The sequence below is a fragment of the Accipiter gentilis genome, chromosome 8, assembly GCF_929443795.1.
Source record: "Accipiter gentilis chromosome 8, bAccGen1.1, whole genome shotgun sequence".
Taxonomy (NCBI): domain Eukaryota; kingdom Metazoa; phylum Chordata; class Aves; order Accipitriformes; family Accipitridae; genus Astur; species Astur gentilis.
The window spans coordinates 7,727,544-7,749,906 of NC_064887.1; the positions used below are offsets into that span (position 1 = coordinate 7,727,544).

The 22,363-nt window shown below is 38.7% G+C and overlaps 1 protein-coding gene across 3 annotated transcripts in view; it reads right to left on the reverse strand.

Moving 5' to 3' along the window:
- Window positions 1–22,363, reverse strand: part of OSBPL9 (oxysterol binding protein like 9) — a 64,800-nt gene that overhangs the window by 32,638 nt on the left and 9,799 nt on the right. For 2 of the 3 annotated variants that reach the window (XM_049807182.1, XM_049807181.1), the window contains exons 2-4: window positions 22,030–22,080; window positions 18,073–18,151; window positions 5,487–5,563 (exon numbers count right to left, since the gene is read on the reverse strand). In XM_049807182.1, coding sequence (XP_049663139.1) covers window positions 5,487–5,563; window positions 18,073–18,151; window positions 22,030–22,080 — 207 coding nt within the window. Of the gene's footprint in view, window positions 1–3,040; window positions 3,128–5,486; window positions 5,564–18,072; window positions 18,152–22,029; window positions 22,081–22,363 lie in introns of those variants that run through there. The other variant, XM_049807183.1, reaches the window with a different exon arrangement.

Below are 22,363 nucleotides of genomic sequence, written 5' to 3' on the forward strand. Positions count from 1 at the left end.
TTATGCTGGCGTAAGTGAATGAGAAACAAATAAGTTCCCCTGTTGTTTATTCTCACCCTTACTCTGCTTTTTCTTTTGAGTCAGCATAAACATTTACCTTGCCACATAATCAACTCAATGTGGAAACTAATCTGAGTTAAAACTAAACTCTGAAAGGCAAGGCAGCAGGAAAAGTAGTTTTAATTTGGGCCAGTTGTGAATCCAGTTCCAAATTCAGCTATTCTTGCCACACTGCCTCTTCCCTTTTGCTAGAAGAAGTGAGACAGGACTGCTTCCAGCAGCACTACCAACTCTTAAGTATTGGTGAAGCCATGGTGTAACTCTTAATATTTAAGCCATTGTATCACTCTTCACAGCAACCATCCTAGATCCACTTCTTAGTATGTAGTTTTCTTACCCTACTAATTGCTACTCACAAAGTAAATATCTTGTTTAAATTATGGAGGTATCAAGTTACAAAGCAATTTATTTTTTTAATTCCTTTCAGTTTTATGGTGGTAAGAAACAGTCCATCTTTGTACTGACAGTAATTTCAGTTCCTTTGTCTCTACAGTAAATCCACTCAGAGGCTGAAATACTTTGGGGCATTACCTGAAAGGTTTTCATAAGTTTGGGTACGAAATCCTTTGTAGCCTGCAAGTATTTAAAGACTCTCTAATGTGGGTTATCACTGTCATATCTACTCAGAAAGCATGAAAGACATCTTATTTGTAGAACATGCAAGTTTCAGCTTTGTATTTTTATTTATTTTTCAAATCAAGTTGGTAGTTAGTTGCCTTTTATGCAATTCTCAACAACCTCTTTAGTTACCACTTTAAGACACTTACCAAGATGCTCTAGCAGCACTAGAACAGCTAAGGGGAAAAGTACATTTCAAGACATGGGATTAAAGGCAAGAATGAGTGTGAAAGTTTCAGTTAACAGGAAGAAGTAGGGGGAGGGGAAAAAAAAAACCAAAACAAACCCCAACAACAACAAAAAAGACAACCAACCAAAAAAAAAAAAAATGCAAAGCTCATCCCCTCAGCTCAGGGTGAGCATCACTCCTACAGATAGGATCCTAAAATACCAGAATACATGCACACGTTCAGCCATTTAGATTTTTAAAATTTATTCTGTTTTTTACTGAATTCCCTTAAGCCATGAGAAGAGTAGAGTTACTCTGGTTTTTGGGTAGACTCGTATTTCAACAATGGTCTTTTCAGATCAAAGAATAAAGTTACTGTATTACTGCGGTCCTAAAAGACATGAGTTATCTTCAAGGGGTTTTCACATGGGAGGATTCCAGAGCCAAAAACCACTGGGCTGCCACTTGCAAGACAGACAAGGAAAGCAGGACATTTATGCTAAACAAGATGACTAGAAGCACCTCCTGTCTGAATGGGATTGCTGGTTGACATAAGACACTGGTGAGGAACAAAAGAAAACTTGAGATACCCTCCTACCTCTGCCCAGACAAACAAGAAACCCAAGCCACAATATACCTTCACCCCATGCACACCCTTCCCCTTATTTTTTGGGGGTGCGAAGCAACTGATGTATACCGCCACTGCAAAGCCACTGACCTGGTAATGCCACAACAATAACATCTTGGGAGGGGTAAGGGGAAAAACACTGGTGGATTCAGAATGGTACTTCAAATACTACCGCACCATCTGCTGTTCAAGGACTTTTCAATAGACAAAGCCAATACTAGAAGAACTACGCATGTTTTTAGTAATGCCTTTAATGTAAGAACATACAAAAACACAGGAAGCAGAACAACAGACTTCAGTTTCAAAATTCAGACAAATTAGATTACAAACGTATCTGAAATGTTTCCTCCCTATTCTTGTTCCGTTTGGATACAACATTACTAATTGTCAGCCCTCTGGACAGCTAGGATCCCTTTACTCATTCTATATATTTATGACTCAGTTCTTCAGTTCCTTGACTGTAGCTCACTCTTGCAAGTTTAGGTTTGTTGCTGTGCTGGGGGGGGGGGGGGGGGGGGGGCAGCGTGTTTAATTATTTTTAAGTGTTTAAAAACCACTTCCATTATAAAGACTGAAGGGCAACACAGTAGGACATTTAGGCAAAAATAAAATTAGCAAGACTAATCAGACTAGTGAACACCCAGACACCACTTCACCTCTCCACCTCGCATTAACTCCTTATCCTTTCTGATTCGGTTCACACAACCCACGAACTACCTAGGTTTCAGTACGCTTTCTCACACCTAACAGATGCGTGTTTGACACTACGAAGAAAACTTAATCAAAGCCTGACTTTGCGAACTTGAACTCTCCAGTCCGAGGACAGACAGACTGAAAGCAGCATGAAAATCTGAAAAAAGACTCAGAAAAGATCTATCGTTCTGGACAAAACCAGACGCATAAAGGTCTTCTATGACAGATAACCACGTTTCTGTTTGCGACAGAAACCAAGAAAATAGCGTTACAGAAAATAATCTCCGCCACAGCACTCGACCCCCCCCCATCCATACCCGTTGAGCCAATAATCCTCCCAAAGAACTCATTTGACTTTATCGTCCAAATAAAAAGGAAAGCAAAAGAACATCAAGCGCATGAAGCGGCGTTTTGTTTTAAATGTTAATGGGAGCCAAGGCGTGTTTGTATACAAGGGGCTCTTGTAACCGGATGAAAGCAGCATCCCTCCGGGCACGCAGGGCGCCCACAAACTCGCCGGCACTCCGGTACGGCATCAGAGCCCTTCCCGGAGACCCCGCGAGTCCCCCGCGGAGGAAGCCCACGCCCGCCTTCCCTGCCGAGCCCCGCTCCCCGGGGGGGGGGGGGTGCTGCCTAACGCCCATCTCCGCCGCCTGTTCCCCGGGGCCGTCCCTAGCGCCCGCCCGGGCGGGGCAGGGCAGCGGCCGGAGCCGCTCGGCCGCCGCGGGGAGGAGGCAGCGCTCCGCTTCCAGTCAGGGAGGGGACCTGCCCCAGAGGGGACACCCGGCAGCCCTGACACCTGCCGCCCCCCCCCCCCCCCCCCCCCATCACCACCCCCTAAGCGGCCCCGGCCTTCCCTCCCCCGTACTCACACCGGCCATTCCTCCGCGGGGTGCGGCGAGGAGAGCGGAGCGGCGGGGCTGGCTGACCGCCCGCCGGGCCCCGGCAGCGCCGCCTCCGGCGGGGGGAGCGAGGGAAAGGGCAGGGGCACCCCCCGCCGCGGCCCCGCCGCTCGCATCACGAATAAGGCGGCCGCCGATTGGCGGGCGGGCGGGGCGCGCCCCTCCCTCCGGAGAATGGCGGTCTCCGGCCGGGGAGCGGCGGCCCGCCGTGAGGGGAGGCAGGCCGGCAGGCTCAGCGCCGCGCCTCCCGTCACCGCAACGAAAGGCCCGGGCTCGTCCCGCCAAAGGCACCGCTGGCTTCAGCCAGCGGCCCGAGACGGGAGCACGCTGCTGAAGCCCAGCGGGACCTGGCCGGCTGTCAACACCGAGGGGTTTCTGCTCGGAGAGACAGCCGGTGCTCGGCCCTGCAGGCAGCCTCGGTAACTTCAGACCGGGCTCCACAGAGCTTGTTCACTCCGCCTGCACATCAGGAGAACAGCACTTGAGACCGCTCGTCCTCACTCATGGGAGAAAGCTGCTTTGCAAGGAGGTCTAGTCTTGTGCCGTTGTTAAAGCGGTACCTGCTCGGCAGCTCCTGTCGATGCAGACGGCGAGCCTTGACAGCTCCTGATTTGGGGTGTAAGCGAACAGTATCCCAGCTGGTCTACAAATAAGGGCCTCGGAAACAAAAAGGGTATGTATGGGACCAGCCCGTTGAACAAGGTTCTTGAAAATGAATGGTGAGCACACGACCGTGGCCCACAAGGTATTATGCTCAATATATTTAAGAGGGATGAGGACATGTTTCTTAGTAATCAGTTCTAGATTTTTAAATATTCCCTCAAACATTACTAGATAAATTACTAACTTAGGGGTTTTTTTATCTAAATATGCCTCCTCACTTACTTGAAAAACTCCTGAAACACGAACAGGTTATGTAATGGGAAACAGTTCCATTACTAGCTGCAATCATGAAATCTATGTCTGCCAATAAAACTACAATCACAACTTCCAGAGAGCGTGGAAGTGTACATTTTTATAAAACCGCAGTATATTCTGGTGTTTCACTTCTGTACTCTCTATCTCCAAGCCATAAAAAGTCTTCCAGGTGGAGAAAACTGCACAGATTACTTTTACTCCACTTCAGACCCTAAATGTCCTGCTTACGTTAACCTGTTCACTTTCTCTCTCCAAGCTGAGGATGGAGGAAGAGGCATCCCTTGGGAGGCAGGCTCAGCCCTTCTAAATCCATATGTTGTCCTCGAGATAATCTCTGTCTCCTCAGACCCACTGCAGAGCAGAGTTCTTCAGTCTGTGGGCAGCTACTGTGTCCAGATGGAGAGATTACTTCTAAAATATTTATGACATGTTACTAGGGATACAAAGCTGATTGTCAAACTTGAATTTTTATCCAGGGATCTGCTATCCACTAGAAAATTTTTAGTGGTTTTCAGTAAGTCAAAAAAGGCTGAAAACCACTGTTTAGCAGGAAACTAAAGTAAATTGACTGAGATACCACAAGTGCCCGAAGTTGGAGGGGATAAATTGAGGCTTGTTCTAACACTTTAGATCGAGCAAATGTCATCTAAATCAGTCTTTATAACCTGCTTCTCTTTCTGTGATATTAGGGATTTTAATGTATCTTTCTTTATACAGTGTCAATCATAAAGAGACCTAATTCTCTTGCTGTACTCCAAAAGCATACCAAACCTTTACTCAACACAAATAATGAATACTTGTTCCTACACTGTCATCAGACACCTTTGTGGTACAAACCCAGTATGAGAAAATCCCTTTCATGAAGAGTTTGTGTTTCTCTCCAAGGCAAAAATAAAGGATTAGCAAGCCTTACAGGGATGTCCAAGTCTAGAACATTCTCAGAAACTGGTCTTAGATAACTAGTGCTAAGAACCATCCTCAGTCCAACCATCTGTTTTCAGAACCAGAAAACTACCAATATCCAGCTCACACAGTAGATTCAAACATAAGCTATTTACCATTTTTGTCATCCAGAAAGAGGTTCAATGCTGCTGTCTCATTTTAATTTCAAAATTAGGTTGTGTACAAGTACACAACAGGCTTCTACATGTCTCATTCTGCTTGACCCAAAAAGGACTAACTCCCAGGTTAACAAAAACAAACAAACAAAAGAACTAAATGTGCAACGATCAGTCTGGAACCACCAATTAAAAGTAAGAGTTAATAAAAAGAAGTCATATACTGACTTTTCATGATGGTAAGACATGAAAATAGTAACAGAAAGACTCGAACCTAATCTCAGGTACCTATACTGATGTCATACTGTATCTGACTGTATAGGCCATAGAACAGCCAGGTGTTATACAAGATATGTTTGATATTAGCAGTCATGCTGTTGTACTCCATTGCTTTGAAAAAAAAGAAAGTAAAACAAATTAAAATTGAAAGTGAAACTTGCCTGAAGTTGGAGGGTATGGCGGAGAATGGTGTCCTCTAAAGCATGAATCCACTTCTCTCTCTCATCAGCATCTCGAGCTGAAAAATTATTCAAAAGACAATGTTGAATTACATGCAGCATACTAAAAGTCAAAAGCAAACAGATCTGATGTCCTCCCTATATATGGAAATTAAACCATACTATCTTTGTTAAGTCACCAATGACATAATTCCACAGTTGTCTTAATATCCTGTTTATTCTTCTGTGATTACAGCTCTGTAACATTATTGTGTTAATCTCCTGTATAGTACTGGAGAGATGTTTTAAATAATCAGGCATGCAAAAAGCTTTTATGCTTTGATAGAAATTTTATTTTACTAATGACTGTCTACCATATATGTCAAATTAAAAAAAAAAAAGAATATGATAAATATAAGAGTTCTGCATTATTGATAAATGTGATTATCTGTCCCTTGTCCATCTTTAGGGGCATACACGAGAAGAGCATTTGCACAGACATTCCTCAATTCATTAAGTCATTTTTAAATTTTCTTAGTTATGAGAAGCTGTTCAACCTGTAACAAATTATCCGGTAATTCTACTTCAGTGTGGACATAGTAACTTTGAATACGTTAGCTTTTCAGGTATGGATTCATAAGACAGGAGAAACACCAGCTCTAACAGGTCACTGGTATGAATAATGAAGCACAAAGAATAATCTGAAATACATAATAAACATTTTTTAAACTCAAGACAATCCTACTCTAAAATTGAATAGAACCTGAAACATATGTTAACGACAACATACAATAAGATTTTCATACTTCTGCAACAGACCACCATACAGTTTTAATTAAGAATCCAAGTCAGGAAGTAATGACAAAAGAAGATGGCTATGCTTCTTAGTTGCAGATGGTGATAGTTAAGAAAGTAATATATTAAGTGATGATTAAAGGAGGCGGTGGATGGCTTTCAGGACTGGTGGGACAAGGAAGAGAAGAGGAGCTGGAGAAGGAGGATGAAGAACAGATCAAAACAGACTAAGGACTATCATCACCTTTTTTTTCTTTTTTTCCCCCAATACTGCTTTTCTTCTTCCTTACCCCCAGCACAGACATGCCAACTTTACTTTGCTAGTTTGAAAGGGTTCCTTGCTGTGCTCTAAGAGTGTTTAAAAACCACACGAGCAGAGTCAGTAGACTCCAGGTGAAGAAAGAAGAGAAAAATCCAGTCATTAAATAGACTGTAAACTGGCCCATGTACAGATTTAAAATAGTTATTGACAATTGTTTCTAGTTCCTCATTCAAGTGGAAAGTATTTAAAAGAAACAGGAAGCCTGCTAAAAGCAAGGAAAGCTTAAGTGAGCTAGCACCTATTATGCATTGGAGAACTAAGATTCCTATCTGACTTATTTGTTATGGAGTTCAGAGGAAATATCTGTAAGTTATTACACTGGAATGTACTCTCCAGCCTCAAAATGCTTTGTTTTCAATGTTCCCTTTCTCACCCTTATGTTCCCATTGCTTCTATTCTTTGGAATTCTGCACCTCAAACCCATCCATACCCAAAACCACCATGGGTCTTCCAAATATGTTAAATAAACCCTCCTTTAGAAAATTATTTATTACTTTTTTCACACATCCATTCCTATAAAGGGCATTTCACTGGCCAGAGGAAGGGATGAGGGAAGGAGAATCAGAAATCCACAGAAAAATCTCTCTCTTATGCCCCCCCCCCCCCCCCCCCTTTAGGAGGAAGAAGCTGTAGATTTTTCTAGACTCCTCAAAGAAAACACTATCAATATCAAGATAAACATACGGCATTGTTTACTTCAGTATATATACACTAATTCTGTCAAATTAACAAAACTATCAGGAAAGACTTGACAATTTATGTGTTTGTGAGAAATACGTAAGAATGTCTTTTTAATAGAGAAACTTGCTCCAAGTCTAACTGATGAGGTGGCCTTACAAAGTAGTGGGGCAAAACTTCAATTACATGCAAGGTAAAAGTAAAAGCCTAGTTTGAAATGTAGCTAGTTTTTTTAAAAATACGTATTTTCCCCGATACTACAAGTCAATCCCTATTCATTGTTCTTCTAAAATAGTAAAGTGTGATCAATTGCCACAGGTATTCTGATAATACCATTAACATGCACAAATAAAAACTAGACATAAGGGAAAGTGACTACCCAAAGTGCTCTCATATGCACGAAGGAAGTCTGTAGGAAGAAGTTAAAGTAATTAAATGTTACTTGGAACAGCAGGTAAATAACTTTCTTGCAGGAACTGCAGCAAGTATTAAAAAGCTGGATTTTGCCATCTGTAATACTCTCAAAAACTCATTAGAAAGAACTTCTAACTTGCAGGGGTTCTTCCTACTAGTTCTCTATAATTTAATTGAAATGCTGAAGTAGGTGCTGAGGACAAGTTTATAACGCAGTGAAACTAGACAGGATGAAGGGACAGAAACCGTATGAACTCTGCCCAGATGACTGCATTAAGCCAAATATATTTTGCAGTATGCAAATTATAATTTTTCTTTTCACATAGTATACACACATGCACACACAAACGCCCTCTTCTTTTTTTCACAGCATAGCTTACACTGTAACACTAATTTTAATTACTGAATTAGTCAATTAGGATCAGGTATATTTTCCTCTGACAGTAATTTTAATGCTTATTAGCTTCTTCAGTTCTGCTTACTAAGAACAGGCCCCTTTGCCTAGTCCTGACAGACATCAACCAAGCTTATGCTTCCTACACCAGTCACCACATGAAGTTACCTGTGTCATTAATCTGTCAGTACTTCAAATGTATTAATGCTTCAACTTTTCAAAGGTGTGTTCAAAGTGGTAGTGGTTAACATATTTCAAGGTGTGTAAGGTTTCTTGAGTTTGTTTTCTGTATTTTTCTATGTTTTTTTTAATCAACCATCTCCCAGTCCCAAGAAACATCTTACTGGGTAGCTGGGATACAAGTCACTGAGAAGCTACTAATTCACAGGACACAAAAATGCCATCTTCAAGTTTTTTGCCCACAGTTATTTAAACTAAAAAAAGGAACAATTAAGCTGCAGACCAGTGAATTAATCCTTGTATTGCAACAGACTTCCTATGATCTTCCATATTGCCAGCAAAAAGAGGTCATTGTATTAGTTAAAATACTAATGTCAACATACAGTACACCATTAATAAAGGTTATCACATTAAGACTAACACTAACAGAACAGAGAAGGCTTACAGCAACAGGGAAGACCTAGAAACCAATCAATCAGTACAGTTCAAAAACTGAGCTGACTTTCCCATGCTCATAAAGAAACTAAACTTTGGAAGCTTCTATTCCTCTAATAGCCTTCTATAGCTCTTTCTACCAGGGTTCAGCAGAAGGAAAAAACCTGTATTTTTTTTCCTCATATACTAGACATTGCAAACTTATGGCATAGCATGATCAAACCTTAGGTAGAACACACGAATCTCATCAACCCTGCTACTAAGACAAAGTCTCAGCCACGATAAATCCAGGAACACCGCCATGAGAAGACTGCTTACTGCACGGAAACACACAGCATTGTAACCTTTAAAGCACTTTCTGTTCAGGACACTGGTTTAACTTTCAGACCATCTATCGTCAACAGCAGATCCTCCTGGCTCTCCTCTATACACTCTTTTAAGAATACCACGGAGAAAACAGTAGGATGCAGTTTTTAGTAAAGCAAGCTGCAAGAAAAGTTGTATTAAATCTAATCAAAATGGCTGCTGTGAGATTAGGTGCAAGTAAAAGCTCCCTAATGGTAAAAGCAATTTAGAACTGAACAGCTGCCAAAAGATCACTGATGAAAAAAAAAAAATCAATGGGAACATTCAAAAAAGAGATTAGCCAACACACTCAGAAACAATTTATGGGAAAACTCTACACACAATGGTCAGAGATCATTATCCACCCATCTGTAGGGAAAGCTAGATATCCAAGCCATTTTTCATTTAAAGAGGGCAACTTTGGCTGAAGAAAAAGCTCTAATATCTTTTCAGCTAAAAAGTTTGTGATGCACACTACATAATATTCACTCTGCATCAGCAAATGCTGGAGCCTTTCTTCAGCAGATAGGAGACAAGAACACCTTGCTCATTAGTCCCATGTCTCGAGTACCCTGAAATCACTCCAATTTTTTTCATGATTTGATCAGGCTCCATTTGAAAGTTAATTTCCTCCCTCCCCTTGCAGATGCCTATGGGAAAGCTACTCCTGAATCTCTTTCTACCAACATATTTGGAACAAGGCAATTATTATCTAGTCCAAGGAATTTCACTAGTGTCTGTGCTTCTATAAAAATGGAGGAATGATATCTGGTACCTCCTGACACAAAACTTCTAGAAAGAGAAGGGCAGGGGGCAAGAGAGAGAAACAAGTTACCTTTTCCTAGGCTGACCCTAGAATAACAGTATTACAAAAGACAAATAAGAAACACTGAGACATCTACATGAGAAATACCTGGCACTTAAAAGACATAAAGGTGTTACTTCAGCTATTTATAAGTGATTCAATTTTTTTTATACTAATTAGAAAAAGAAATTAAATAGAAGAGCCCACTACACTACATGAATATTCATTGTGGTTCTTGGTCTGAGGGGTTAATGCAATAGTTACCTTGTCAGCTGAAATGCAAATTGTACTAGGCCATCAACTATCCACAAAAATATCAATGCTGTCTGCAGTTGAGAAGACACTAACAGTCCCTGTGCTTTTCTCTGTTTTAAGTGCCAGAATCATTAACTCAGTTTTTACTGCAATTTAACAGTCAGCATTTCCACATGGAACCAGCTAAATCCACACAGAGCTATATATGCACCACTGTATGCAAGAAGTTGGAATTATTAATGGTTGAAACACTGCAAATGTACCATGATTATGTCAGTTAAGCTCTTTTTACATTTTTTTAGTAGAATTAGTATTTATGAACTAAATTACAATTTGTTCCCATATGCTTAAGCCTTCACTCCTCTGTGTCTACAGTGCATCCTTTGAAAGGTACCTGTATACTTTATTGTGACATCTCGGGTATGTCTCAGGCAACCACAGGGTACTTAACACAATCACAGTCCTATCTATGACTAGTTCAGAGAAGCGCACTTGAAAAGTATGTAATTGCATTACAATGAGCTTTAATATGATAATAATATTTTTAAAGACATGCATTTTTTGCAATCCCTCTGGTTGAGCTTATTTGTAAGGTATTTTAACATCCATTTTATGGTTAAAAAAAAATCTTAACTCTTTCCTAGAGGAGGTACAAAGAAAGAAAAGCAATTAGTTCACCAAGGAGAAAATTACAGAACGCAAAAGTACTAAAGACAAGAATCACTGCTTCTATGGAGGAATTTCTGTAATTCAGAAAGATGATGTTTTACAACTCCTAAAATAGTCCCTTATCTCTGAATTTCCCAAACTGTCAAGTCAGATATGGCAGGGATTTTGAAAAGTTCTATTCTATGAGGACAAGGAGGCAAATGAAATGCAACTACATTAAATGCTCTCATCCTCTATTAGTTTCCCAAACAGAGAATAAATTTTGTAATTTAGAGTTCCTATAATATTTACTTTGTTGTGAAGAGATTATATGTGTTTATATAACATATACCAAATGTTAAAGTGCAGCATAAAACAGATTACTTTTTCTAGCCTAAGCTTGATAGCATCTAAAGATTAGACATAAACAAGTTTAACAACTCTGCTCCACAATACAGCATTTACCACTAGCATTTCTAGGTCATGCACAGCAGCACTTGGAAGACAGAATCTATAAAACATATCACCTCAGAATTAGCATACTGGTGCTTTTTTTTTTCCTCTGTGCATCTACATGGGCATTAGGATGAAAGAAAAACCTCAAGAATTAGTTTAAAAAAATCACTAGATTACTTATAAATACAGCATACTGTCACAAAGTGAAGTGCATATTTTATTTTCATTCACTGTGACCTACTTACAGGCAGAACTCAGTAAAAAACGTCTATTACACCCACAGAGTCAATAGAGACAATTATACAGCCTTCATTCTGACAAAACTTCCACTGATTTTTATGCAAAATTCCTGTATTTTCTCAGCCAAGTGCAGAAGTAATATAGTATCTTTACACACAAATAATCGGATGATAGAGGTGAAATTCTGACTATATTGAGATCGATAGGATTTTTGCCACCAAGGTCGATGGAGAGAGATTTTATCAGTAGTGCCCAATAAGGTGGAAAAGTCACGCATCAAAGGGCTGTTCTGTGGCTAAATAAATGGCTTTTTAAAGTCACTGAAGGCCTTTCAAACTGTGGAAAAACATGCAAGATGAAGCAGGGTTTCATAAAAGCCTACCAAAATACAGTAGTTTCATTACTAACAAATACCCTTCTAACACATGCAGCTCCCATATCTGTCAGTACGTTGAATATAGTCTCAGTACCTTACTTCCTCTGTATCATAATTTTGGAGTTGTCACAATCATTATTCTCCCTTCTACTAATCTTCCTCCTGATGCCATTCTCCACCCACACATATAAATCAACCCTCCTTTTGTTCTGCAGGTGTTTGACCAATCTCCCTGTACCTACAGAAGACTCCTGTGCAGTCACAAGACAGAAAGAGAAAATCTAATCTTGTCCACAGAAAAAGCATCAAATGGTCTCCCATGTACAATGTATTAGTAAGATTAATCTGTGATCTTGAGAAACCAACTAAACCGCTGTTTTACTGTTACCTAAGCTCAAAAGCTTTTTTAGCAAGCTTTATAATCAGCCCATAAACATACCTTCAGGTGGAAACTTGTGTGACAAAGGAAATACATGATCAAGATGCTATTAGTTCTCTCTGGAATTCATACTCAACATATAATTTCATAATTAAACATTTCTGAATGTGGGACAATCTGCAAGTATCTGGGTTTTCACTAGAGAATGTCAATATTTAAATATTAATAATAGTAACACTGAAAAATATTATATATACTATATTCTGTGGAAATGGCTTTCAAGGTATGTTTGCATTTAAAAGCCATTGCAGATCACACTGAACTAGCCCAGAAACAACTAGCTCAAGGTAGAAACCATATTTTGGCTTGAACTAAAAAAAAAATCAAAATAGAAGAACAAAAATATAACAATTTTCCTTAGCCAATAATATAGTTCTCAATTTAACAGGTCAAACTCAAGTTTATTGCTACTTGGAAATTCTTGTTAAAACAGAAGGAAAAAAGAGCGTTGAACTTCTCAGTATCCCTCCTGTCCTCACAGTGAGACCTTTTCTGACCCTTCCAAAATAGTTGCCATCTAACATATATACAGTTGAGATAATAGATTCGTATTGATGCCAAAAAGTAACAAGCAATAAATATACTATTTCTTCCAGAGGAAGGAAAAAAGAAAACAACTGGACACATCACACAGATACTGTTTCAAGGTATTATTTTCTTTGCTACTCTCAAGTTTAACATACATTTTGAAATCTGCTACTTCAACCTTAAGAAATGGAAAACCAAGAGGTGTTTATATATGACCATAAAAATTGAGTGCAGATAGCCCCATTAAAACTGCCATACTCACGGTATGATTAGAATATAGACAATTATAATACAGTATGCTGCGGGTGCAAGAAGGAACTGAATGAAACAGTAAAAGCACAACCACGCACCATTCCCTGAACTCTGGTCACAAGTTCCAACTACTCACAATATTAATATAATACATTAATAGCAAAAAGGAGGTAGGTGGAACAGAGAGGAAGACAGAAGAATCCTACTGCAAAAGCTAAACCTAGTTCTGGTTTGCAGAGGAATTTTTGCAGTTTTGACAATCAGGAGAGGATGAGATGCAGCCCAGAACTTTGTGGAGCACAGACCTGATCAGTTAAAGGGAGGAGGACAGGTAGCTCAGCTCTGATGTAAATGTATGAAGAGACAAGCCTGGAAGCTTTACTCTTAATATAGCTGCTCACCCACCTCTGCAATATAGAAGCATCACTGCACATAGCATAGAGGAATTCACTGTTTCAGCATCACCAGAACCCCAAAAGACCCTCCAAAATGTTAGCTTAGGACAAACGATGCAGTCACAGCAGTTATAAACATCATTGAGGAAACCGGCACAGACCAAGATTTCACACCGAAATATCTTTCTAGGCATTTTTCAATAACAAATTAAAAAAGCTCTCAAAACTTTTGGGGAAAAAGGCTGCAATTTCTGAATTGTTATTTAAATTGGGTAATCTGATAGATTAAAGTGCCTCTTTATATCACAAGGACAATCAGCTTCCTGCCATCTATTTGGTGGACAATGTTAAGGTTTTATACAAGACTATAAATATTGACTATTTCCCCAAGTAGCAGTGAAACGCAGGTCTAAAACCACTATACTTAATTTTGATACTTACAACAAATACTTAAAATCTCAAATTCTGATACTTCTCAGCAACTAAGGCCTTTGTGGACCCCACTACACCCTTAGTAATAGCTGTGTCCCACAGTAACAAAAATTCCCTGCTTTTCTAACACTAAGGCAACCTCTTGCTGCGCCTATCTCCCTCTTTTCTCAGCTGGGATGGTAGGCAGACACAAATTAAGCTAGAAACTGGGGCAGGATGGGGAAAAAGGAGAAATCTACCTTTACCAGCTGACAGTTTTCATGTAATAGGAGAATAAATTGCACAGCAACATTCATGCTTCATTTCTCAGATACTTTTGTGGCAGGAATAGGAAAGGAAAGACAAAAGCTAAAGCAAAATCATCTCAGATCAATGCACTGGACTGCTTCCAATCTTTCAATCCTTTATTACACAAAACAGTGGAGACAAGACTGATTTGCCTTCCAAGGAACTGTGCTGCAGGCTGTAAAAATAAGAGCTGGAGAGCTGGGTTTTCGGGTAGCAGTTTAAAAATCTGAATTCTTGTTTCTGCGTGTGTTTAGTGAAGTATTTCAGTCCAAATAAAAACCATTATTGCTTCAGGTTAGACAGCAATTCAAATATCAAGAAGGCAACAATACCCTTGCTGGACTGTCTTGAACATCATGTTCCCACTCTTGAATTTAAGCCAGGAGCATCCTAGTGAGCAGAAAGAGCAGCTAAGTGATACAGACGATAGAAGAACTGACTTTCCAAATGGAAAGAGCTTATAGCTAGGTGATGATATGAAGATGTTAAAAGAAGACAAAAAAACAACAAAAAAACCCCAAGCCACAGTGTTTGAAGGTTATAGAACATTTAGAACAGGGACATGTATTACAGCAAGAAAAAATATATTAACAAAAGCGAGCTTCCTGACAGGAAGGTACACTACACTAAGACTATTATCCCAAATGTCTTGCAGCAACTTGAACGGATTTTTACATCTAATCTGACCAAACCCATGAGGGAGTGCTTTGAGATCTACCTAATTCAGAAGCCTTAGAATCAAGCCATGAAACTGGATATACAGTATGACCAAACAAGGACCAATTGGGAGATGAAATACATTAATTTTAAATCTATTTTAAAATTTCTGTGGACATCCTACCCCTCCCTTTCCCCTCCAGCGTGAATACAGCTGTACATAACAATAAAATAAAGGGGGAAAATCTGCTGGGCACTCTGGCAGAGCTAAAGTTAAGCTGACAGTAAACCAAAACATCCTGTTTGTTTTATTGCCCATATTTATTCAACTCACTTCTTTACTTTATACCCAGATACTAAGTATATGGATACCATTTGATATATACACAGTCATCATTCAATGACTACATTTTCTTTGTAATAAAACTTTTTAACTTTTACTAATGTACAATACAGGGATGGCCACTAGAAAGCACAAGTTACAAACAGAATAGAGGGAGACTGTCACAGGCAGCAACAGAATATGAACTACACACTGGAAAGACTCAGAATTTACCAAGATCCAGTGACGGGCAAATCTTAGTAGTAGATGCTGAAGGCTTAGGACTTCAGAAATTCAGTTATACACATACACACACATATGGGAAAAACATCCCTGTGAGAAGTTGATCAGATGTCTTTAAATTACTTATTTACCCTTCGTCTCATTACTTACATCTCTAGAGTGTTAGACAGGTGTGCACTCTTGAGCAACTGACATTAAGAAATAATTAATGAATCCAGTATGAAGTTTTTCCTTCTTTTCCCAAATTCAAAGTCTATCACTGCCTGCCAGCAAAATTTCACTGAGGCCAAAGAGGATTCAAGTCTTCAACAATCAGTACTTAAAGTCTGAGTACATGAAAACATGTTTCTTTTGGGGCCTGAAAGAGAAACCATTCCACTGCAGATGGGACCCTAACTTAGGCACAGGTCAGCAGATCTTTGAAATCTCGGTATTTTTAAAGTTCTGCCATTTTCCCAACTAGGCTGCAGGTTGTTTGGATCCCTGGCTGTCTTTGAGAATGAAGGCAGGCAGTAAGAAGGAAGGAAGAGACTGTATCTTTAAAAAAGTTGCCATTTCTGCAGCAGTTTTCTCTTATACAAGACTTCTTTTATAAAGGGTGAATCTATTTATAGCTACAACTATCTCACAGAACAAAAGCTCTATCTGGATCATGTACCAAAAAAACTGAGAAAGAAATTGTTAGGAATACTGTATGTTTTCTTGGATTATTCCCAGAATCTGTTCTACATATCCTATGTGGTCTAAGAATACATTTTGTAGTATTTACATTATTACCCGTTCACCATTCATGACTGATAGTGACCTAGATTTCACGTAATTTAAAGCCTATGTAATATTGAATTAAATTCATATAATGAACAAACATTTTTTATATATATATATATATATATATGACATAAGGGTTGCATGAGGTGAGAATACATTTACAGCGACTGTAAGAACTACAGATGTAGTTCCACAGAGCTGTTTTATACTGAAATATCCTGGCACTAATATCTCACCTGTCTTTTTACATTGTCGCATTACAGCCACATATATTAATGCTATGCTTGTATCATTACAATTTGCTGGTTATCAGGCATGTTATCTTTATAATATGCTAACAGAAAAAGCTTAACACAGAAAATAGTGTACAAGATCTTAGTTCTACACTAAAGGAGCATACACAAATCCCGACCTGATATGAAATGCACACAAATTGAGATGACAAGGCATGAGAGGTTTTGTGACAAAACTGATGTTCAAAAATTATCAATATTACTAAAAGCAGAATGTTACTTGTGTCAAATACTATCAGTCTTCTTTTAAGACATCTGACTACCCAAAAGAGAACATAGCAAATAAGAAATCACTGCAAATAAGACATATTTAAAAAGGTATATCTTAGGAACTAAAGATGAGAGATTTCTAGATTTACCTGTATCAAGTTCTCAGATATTCAGCAGTATTTTGCTTCATAGTACTGAAAGACTGCCATAGTATGGCATTCCATTACTGCATTAGCAATTAGCTTGCATTCTATCAGTTATCCTTGGGAACAGTAGATTTAAGCATTACTGTGAGCTCAGCATTATGAAGGTATGTTTATGAGGCTTAATGCAGTGAAAAGCCAGAGTACAGCAGCAGCATTTAGGAAGAACTGTAGCACAAGGAATACAGATGCCAGTGACAACATGGTGTACGATTAATATTTATCATTAGAAATATTCTCAGAAAAACAGCAGTATTAATGATAACTCCCATTTCCAAATCACTGATTTAAAAATATGTACAGGATATAGAATTATAGAATACAGGTTATAGAATTATTCTAGTTTATATAAATCAATATGACTGCTTAAATGCAAATGTGCTTCTTCAATATTAACAGTTTCCAGCTCTATGCAAAGCAATTAAATGATTTAGTCACTACATTTTAGAGGAAAAGCAAAAGGACTAACAAATGTTAGTTGAAAAATATTTTTATCACACTTCCATAGGATTTTAACATTCAGAAAAGAGAAGTTCTCTAGTCAATATTATCACAGTATTTAGTCCTACTGCTGCAGATAAAATAATTTAAGGAGTACATAACAATTATATAGTACCTTACCCTTTCTACCGGTGAACCATAGCATGCAATGACGAAACATAGCAGTGGCAGATGGCATTGGTGTTAGTAAATGTGAATAAAAGGATAATAGCAGAGAAATGGTGACTGGCAGACAAGACACAGAAATGTAGATGAAATGAATGCAAGCTGGTAAATCTTGAAGCAAAGCTCCACCTTTAAGCCAAATGTTGCCTCTAGTCTCCTCATAATTGAGCATTAAGTTCTATTTAGATACAAATTGCAACCTTCAGACCAGTCTTGATTCTCTTCATACAGAAACGCATAATTGTATCTTGATAACGAAGATCAGAAACATTTTGTAAGCGAAACCCATAATCAGAAGCCCATTACTTTCTCCCCTTGAGTGATTTATTCTTTACGTTTTTAATCTCCAAATCCTGCCAGAGCTACAGTCTCTTTGTAGCACATATGTATCCACTGCAGATGTAAATCCCTGCCTAACCTGCAGCACCCCTGGATCCAGAATATTCTCAGTGTGCTCATTCATGCTGTTCTGTTGCCAAACATTTAAAATCATCCATCAAATACAAGTGGAATCTATTATAAGAAAAAACAATCTCTTCTTTCAGCTCACCCTGAAAATGGAAGGTTTTCTGATCAACAGTTATTGTGAAGGTGCTGTCGTCCTCATCGTCTATACCAATCACAGCTCCCTGTGAAACAAAGAACAAAATCCTGATAAGGCAAGCAGTGACATCAGCAGCATACACTCTATCACTACACCACTGGAATTTAAAAAGCATTGACAAATTAGAAGCAAACTGAATACAGTAAAGAACAGAAAGATTCTCTATTTATTCATAGGATGCAAGTCAGTTCCTTAAAATAATAAATTTTTAGTTGCAGAAAAAAAACCCGTAATTATTTGTAAAACTGTGATTTTCTAGATGACAATAATATGCATCTTTTATTTTTGTAAAGGAGGTAGCTTTATGCTGCAGCATCATTATAGTAAACAGTTTTCTACTACATTCCAACTTATATTTTAAAGAAGAGTAGGGAGCAATATTTTACAAGTACTTTCCATGTATAAAAATACTAATTCATAGACATTCTACAAAAAGAAGCTCTTGACCTGATTTTATCTACTAGTCTATAAAAAAAATATATCATTCTAGCTGAATGAATTTGGTCCATCATGTCACTGGTATACTGCATCATCTAATTTTCAGTCCCTAAGTAAATATTAACAATAAGTCATCAGGATATATCAAAAGCAGCTAGCTTTGTCTTCTAATCCCTCATGAATTATTAGAAGGAAATGCAAATAATTTATAGAGTTAAAGGCCATCTGTGTTTAGCTATTTACAAATCTATCCACATCTTCATTCCTACCCCCCCAAACACTTAATAAACAACACAGTTTCACCCAGGAGAAGACACCGGGGAAAAAAAAACATTCCAGGCCTCTGTCAACTCCAACAAATTATAACATTTAGTTCAAAAATCACCAATCGATTCACTCAGTTTCTCTTCTTCTCCAGGAGACACAGCATCAGGATCTGTTTTATCCTTCCCCCTCCCACTAAACAGACATCACTGGAAGGTGCGCATATTTAAAGAGTAAATTCTGCCCTTACTGTCAGAGTGAACAGCAAGTAACAGTAGTACAAGGACCTGTGAGTCCATTCCAACAAGTATTTCATTTCATTCAGCCAAGTATCATACAGCAACTGCAGGGTAGGGGTTCAGGTATACATCAGGCCGGCCAAAACACAAGAATTGTTTTGTTACAGTCTTAGAGGCAGAGGGATCTGAATCAATCTTATTCACACACATTCTTCATGGCCCCTACATGAGGCTTCTGGCCAATGGTACCAGCTCATGTGTGGCTGGTACTATCACAGGCACCACAAACAGAGTGGAAGGAACAGGTCCTGTTTAAGAATAGCACCAACCATCTGTAATTCAAGGCTATATAGCAGGAAAGAATAGCTCCACACGTTTTTTTCTTCCCTCCACTGCCAAAAATGTACCACTTCTCCGAAAGACTATCTTCCATATAGGCTTTTCAAGGACAGCTCTGTGATCACTATAAAAGAGGCATCTAAAAAGTGTACCCAATCCAGTATAATTCTGAATACTTTTAGTGCCAGGACATAACAACAACCAGATGACTAGCCATTACATTCAAAGATTATCTGGTAATCATGCAGCATGTCAGTGACATGACACGATGGGCCAGATTCATTTTGGCAGAATTATTATATACCAATAGATAAAAAATGTCTGGCACTTTAAGTACATGTTTTGCTATGTGATAAATCAGAAGATCACTGCAAGTTGTACAATATCATTCTCCTCCACAGCTATGTCAAAACTCCTTAAGTCAGACACCAAGAACATGACCAAGATACTATCCGCAGAGAATATAGGTAAAACTAACCTAAGGCTAAAAAGGTCAGACTAGGACAGCTAAATCCTGCTTCTATCCTAAGTGGTGGGAGGAAACTGAGGAAGAGGAAGAGCACATCACTCTGTGATCTCAGCACAAAGCTGCATAAAATGCACACACTCTAATTGCAATGCTGAGGCAAAGGGTCTGAGCATAAGCATAGAAGATGATTCTGTTGTAACGCAGATAATACATGTGCACAAGTAAAAGAAAAACTAGAGTGTGAAAGTTTTAAGTGTGTATTCCAGAAAACTTAAGCAGGACTTAAGACATAGTACAGATGACATAGATTCCTCTGTGAACACACCCTTCTAAGTACACTATGACAGTCAACAGAAGAATTTGAAGATGAAACTTCAGGCCTGTGAAACGTGTATCAAGAGCAAAAAGGTGAGGAACAAGCTTTTTAAAATCCATTCAAGAAAAAAGGGAGTATTTTAGCTAAATCGCTTAGATTACATGTTTGTTTATGTTCACACCTACAGTTACAAATCAACAATTACTCTAAACAGAAAACCTCTTTGATAGAATTTCAGACTGCAGAAGCCCATCTGTTCAGCTATCAGTATCACTGTCATCTGCCAGAAGAGCTGCTTTACAAAAGCAGAAAAAAGAAAGATTCCTTCCTGCCTCACAAAAAACCCACACACACTTCAGACAAAGGATGTGGGAGTCAGCAAACCTTCAGAAAACTCCAAAGAGTAATTTGGGGTGGGATAGTGGCAGATGGGGGAAGAAAAAGGGATTGTTTTATGTTAAATCCATATAAAGATAGATCATGCAATATTGAACAGATTGTTCACTTTTAATATTTCCTAAACTGACAGGCTGAGGCCAACCTCCACATTGACAGGCTCAAAACACTATTAAAGCAGGCATGGTTTTTCAGACTAAATTTTTCTGCACAATGCAAAAAACATCCTCATGAATCTTTGGGAATGTCATGTTCTAGACAGTGGTTTGAGTTTACATTACCCTTAAAGAAACTCTAAATTGAGATATCAATACATTAAACAAGGGAAAGTGTGAAAAAAAAAAGTCATCTGGAATCCAAGTGAATGGAGATTCTCTGTATGAGTCTCAAAAGGTTATAGGTACCCCTTATTAGTCCCGCAGAAAGACTAGAAAGGAGTAACAACAGAAGGAAGGAATAACTGGAAGAAGTGGAGTTCTGCTGCAACACTCATCACATTGTGTGTCAGACCACAGATCACCTTTCCTATACTTCTCTTACTCCCAAACTCAAAATGCTCCCATTCATACCCGTTATCCTCCAGGTCCCTTCCCCCTATTTACACCAGCTCTTCACAAGACTGCTGCATATTGGAACCAGAGATTCTATGAGGAATAGGAAAAAATATAGAAAAAGGACTTGTGCAGGAAATACTTTTGGTACGTGCATGACCACAGGGTAGAAACTGGGCATATGCAAGGACATCACAGCATTCCCACCTCACTTCAGCACTGTCATATCAAGCTACAACAGCAGCACTTAAGGTTAAATGTCCCAAGCCAGTGCGTCAAAAAGGTAACACTCAGCTTTCCCATTCTGCATCTTCTTATCTCTGTTTCCCCAATTTGTACCCCCGCAGCTGACATTTCAAAAACTTTGCCTGCTGTTTTCTTCCTTCCCTTTCCAGTCCTCCTTTGTTTCACTAAGCTCAAGCACAATCAAGTGGCAGGCCTACAGAGTGTCCAAACTGATAGAATGGAGGACACAGTAAGAGAATAAAGGCAAATCAGAAGGACAGAAGGAAGCAGTTTTGCAATGACTTCGGTACGTACAGAACATATATGTATATACATATATATCTCCACACACAAAGAAATGACAACTGCAAGCAGCAACTTTTTCATAGTGTGCCACTACTAACCCAACTTACTCTGTCATATAATGGTTGTTTATACAACATATAAAATGTATAATGGTTTTATACAGTATATAAAATTATAGAATGTAATTAGACCAGCATGTCACTTGACCTCCAATGTTTCCTTTCTTTAAATACTTTCACTATTTCAGTGTTTTGCAGAGCCAGGAATAGAGCCCAAACCTCAAAAGTCTCCTTGCAGTTCTCTCCATTAGGCCATACGATACACAGTAAGTCATTAAGTACTGAATAAAACACCACTTACCCTGAGTCTAACACATCCTCGGCGTGATCCTCTCATCATTTTGTCTTTTGACTGAAACAGAAAAAAAGCAGATCACAGGATTAACAAATACAGTAAGAATTGCAAGGAGAAAGTTAGTTATTCAAAGCAACTGAGAAAAGAATAAAGCATTTTTGTATAATGTTTTATTGACTGATTAAATGAGATGCAACTTCTGTTACAAATTACGTTAGTTCTCACACAAAAGCAAGTACACCACCTGAAAAGTGCAACTACACATCTGAAAAAGTAATCCTTCAAAAAATAAGAATACAATATCCCACTTCAAGAAGTTTTGTAGATACCTTGAAGAAAT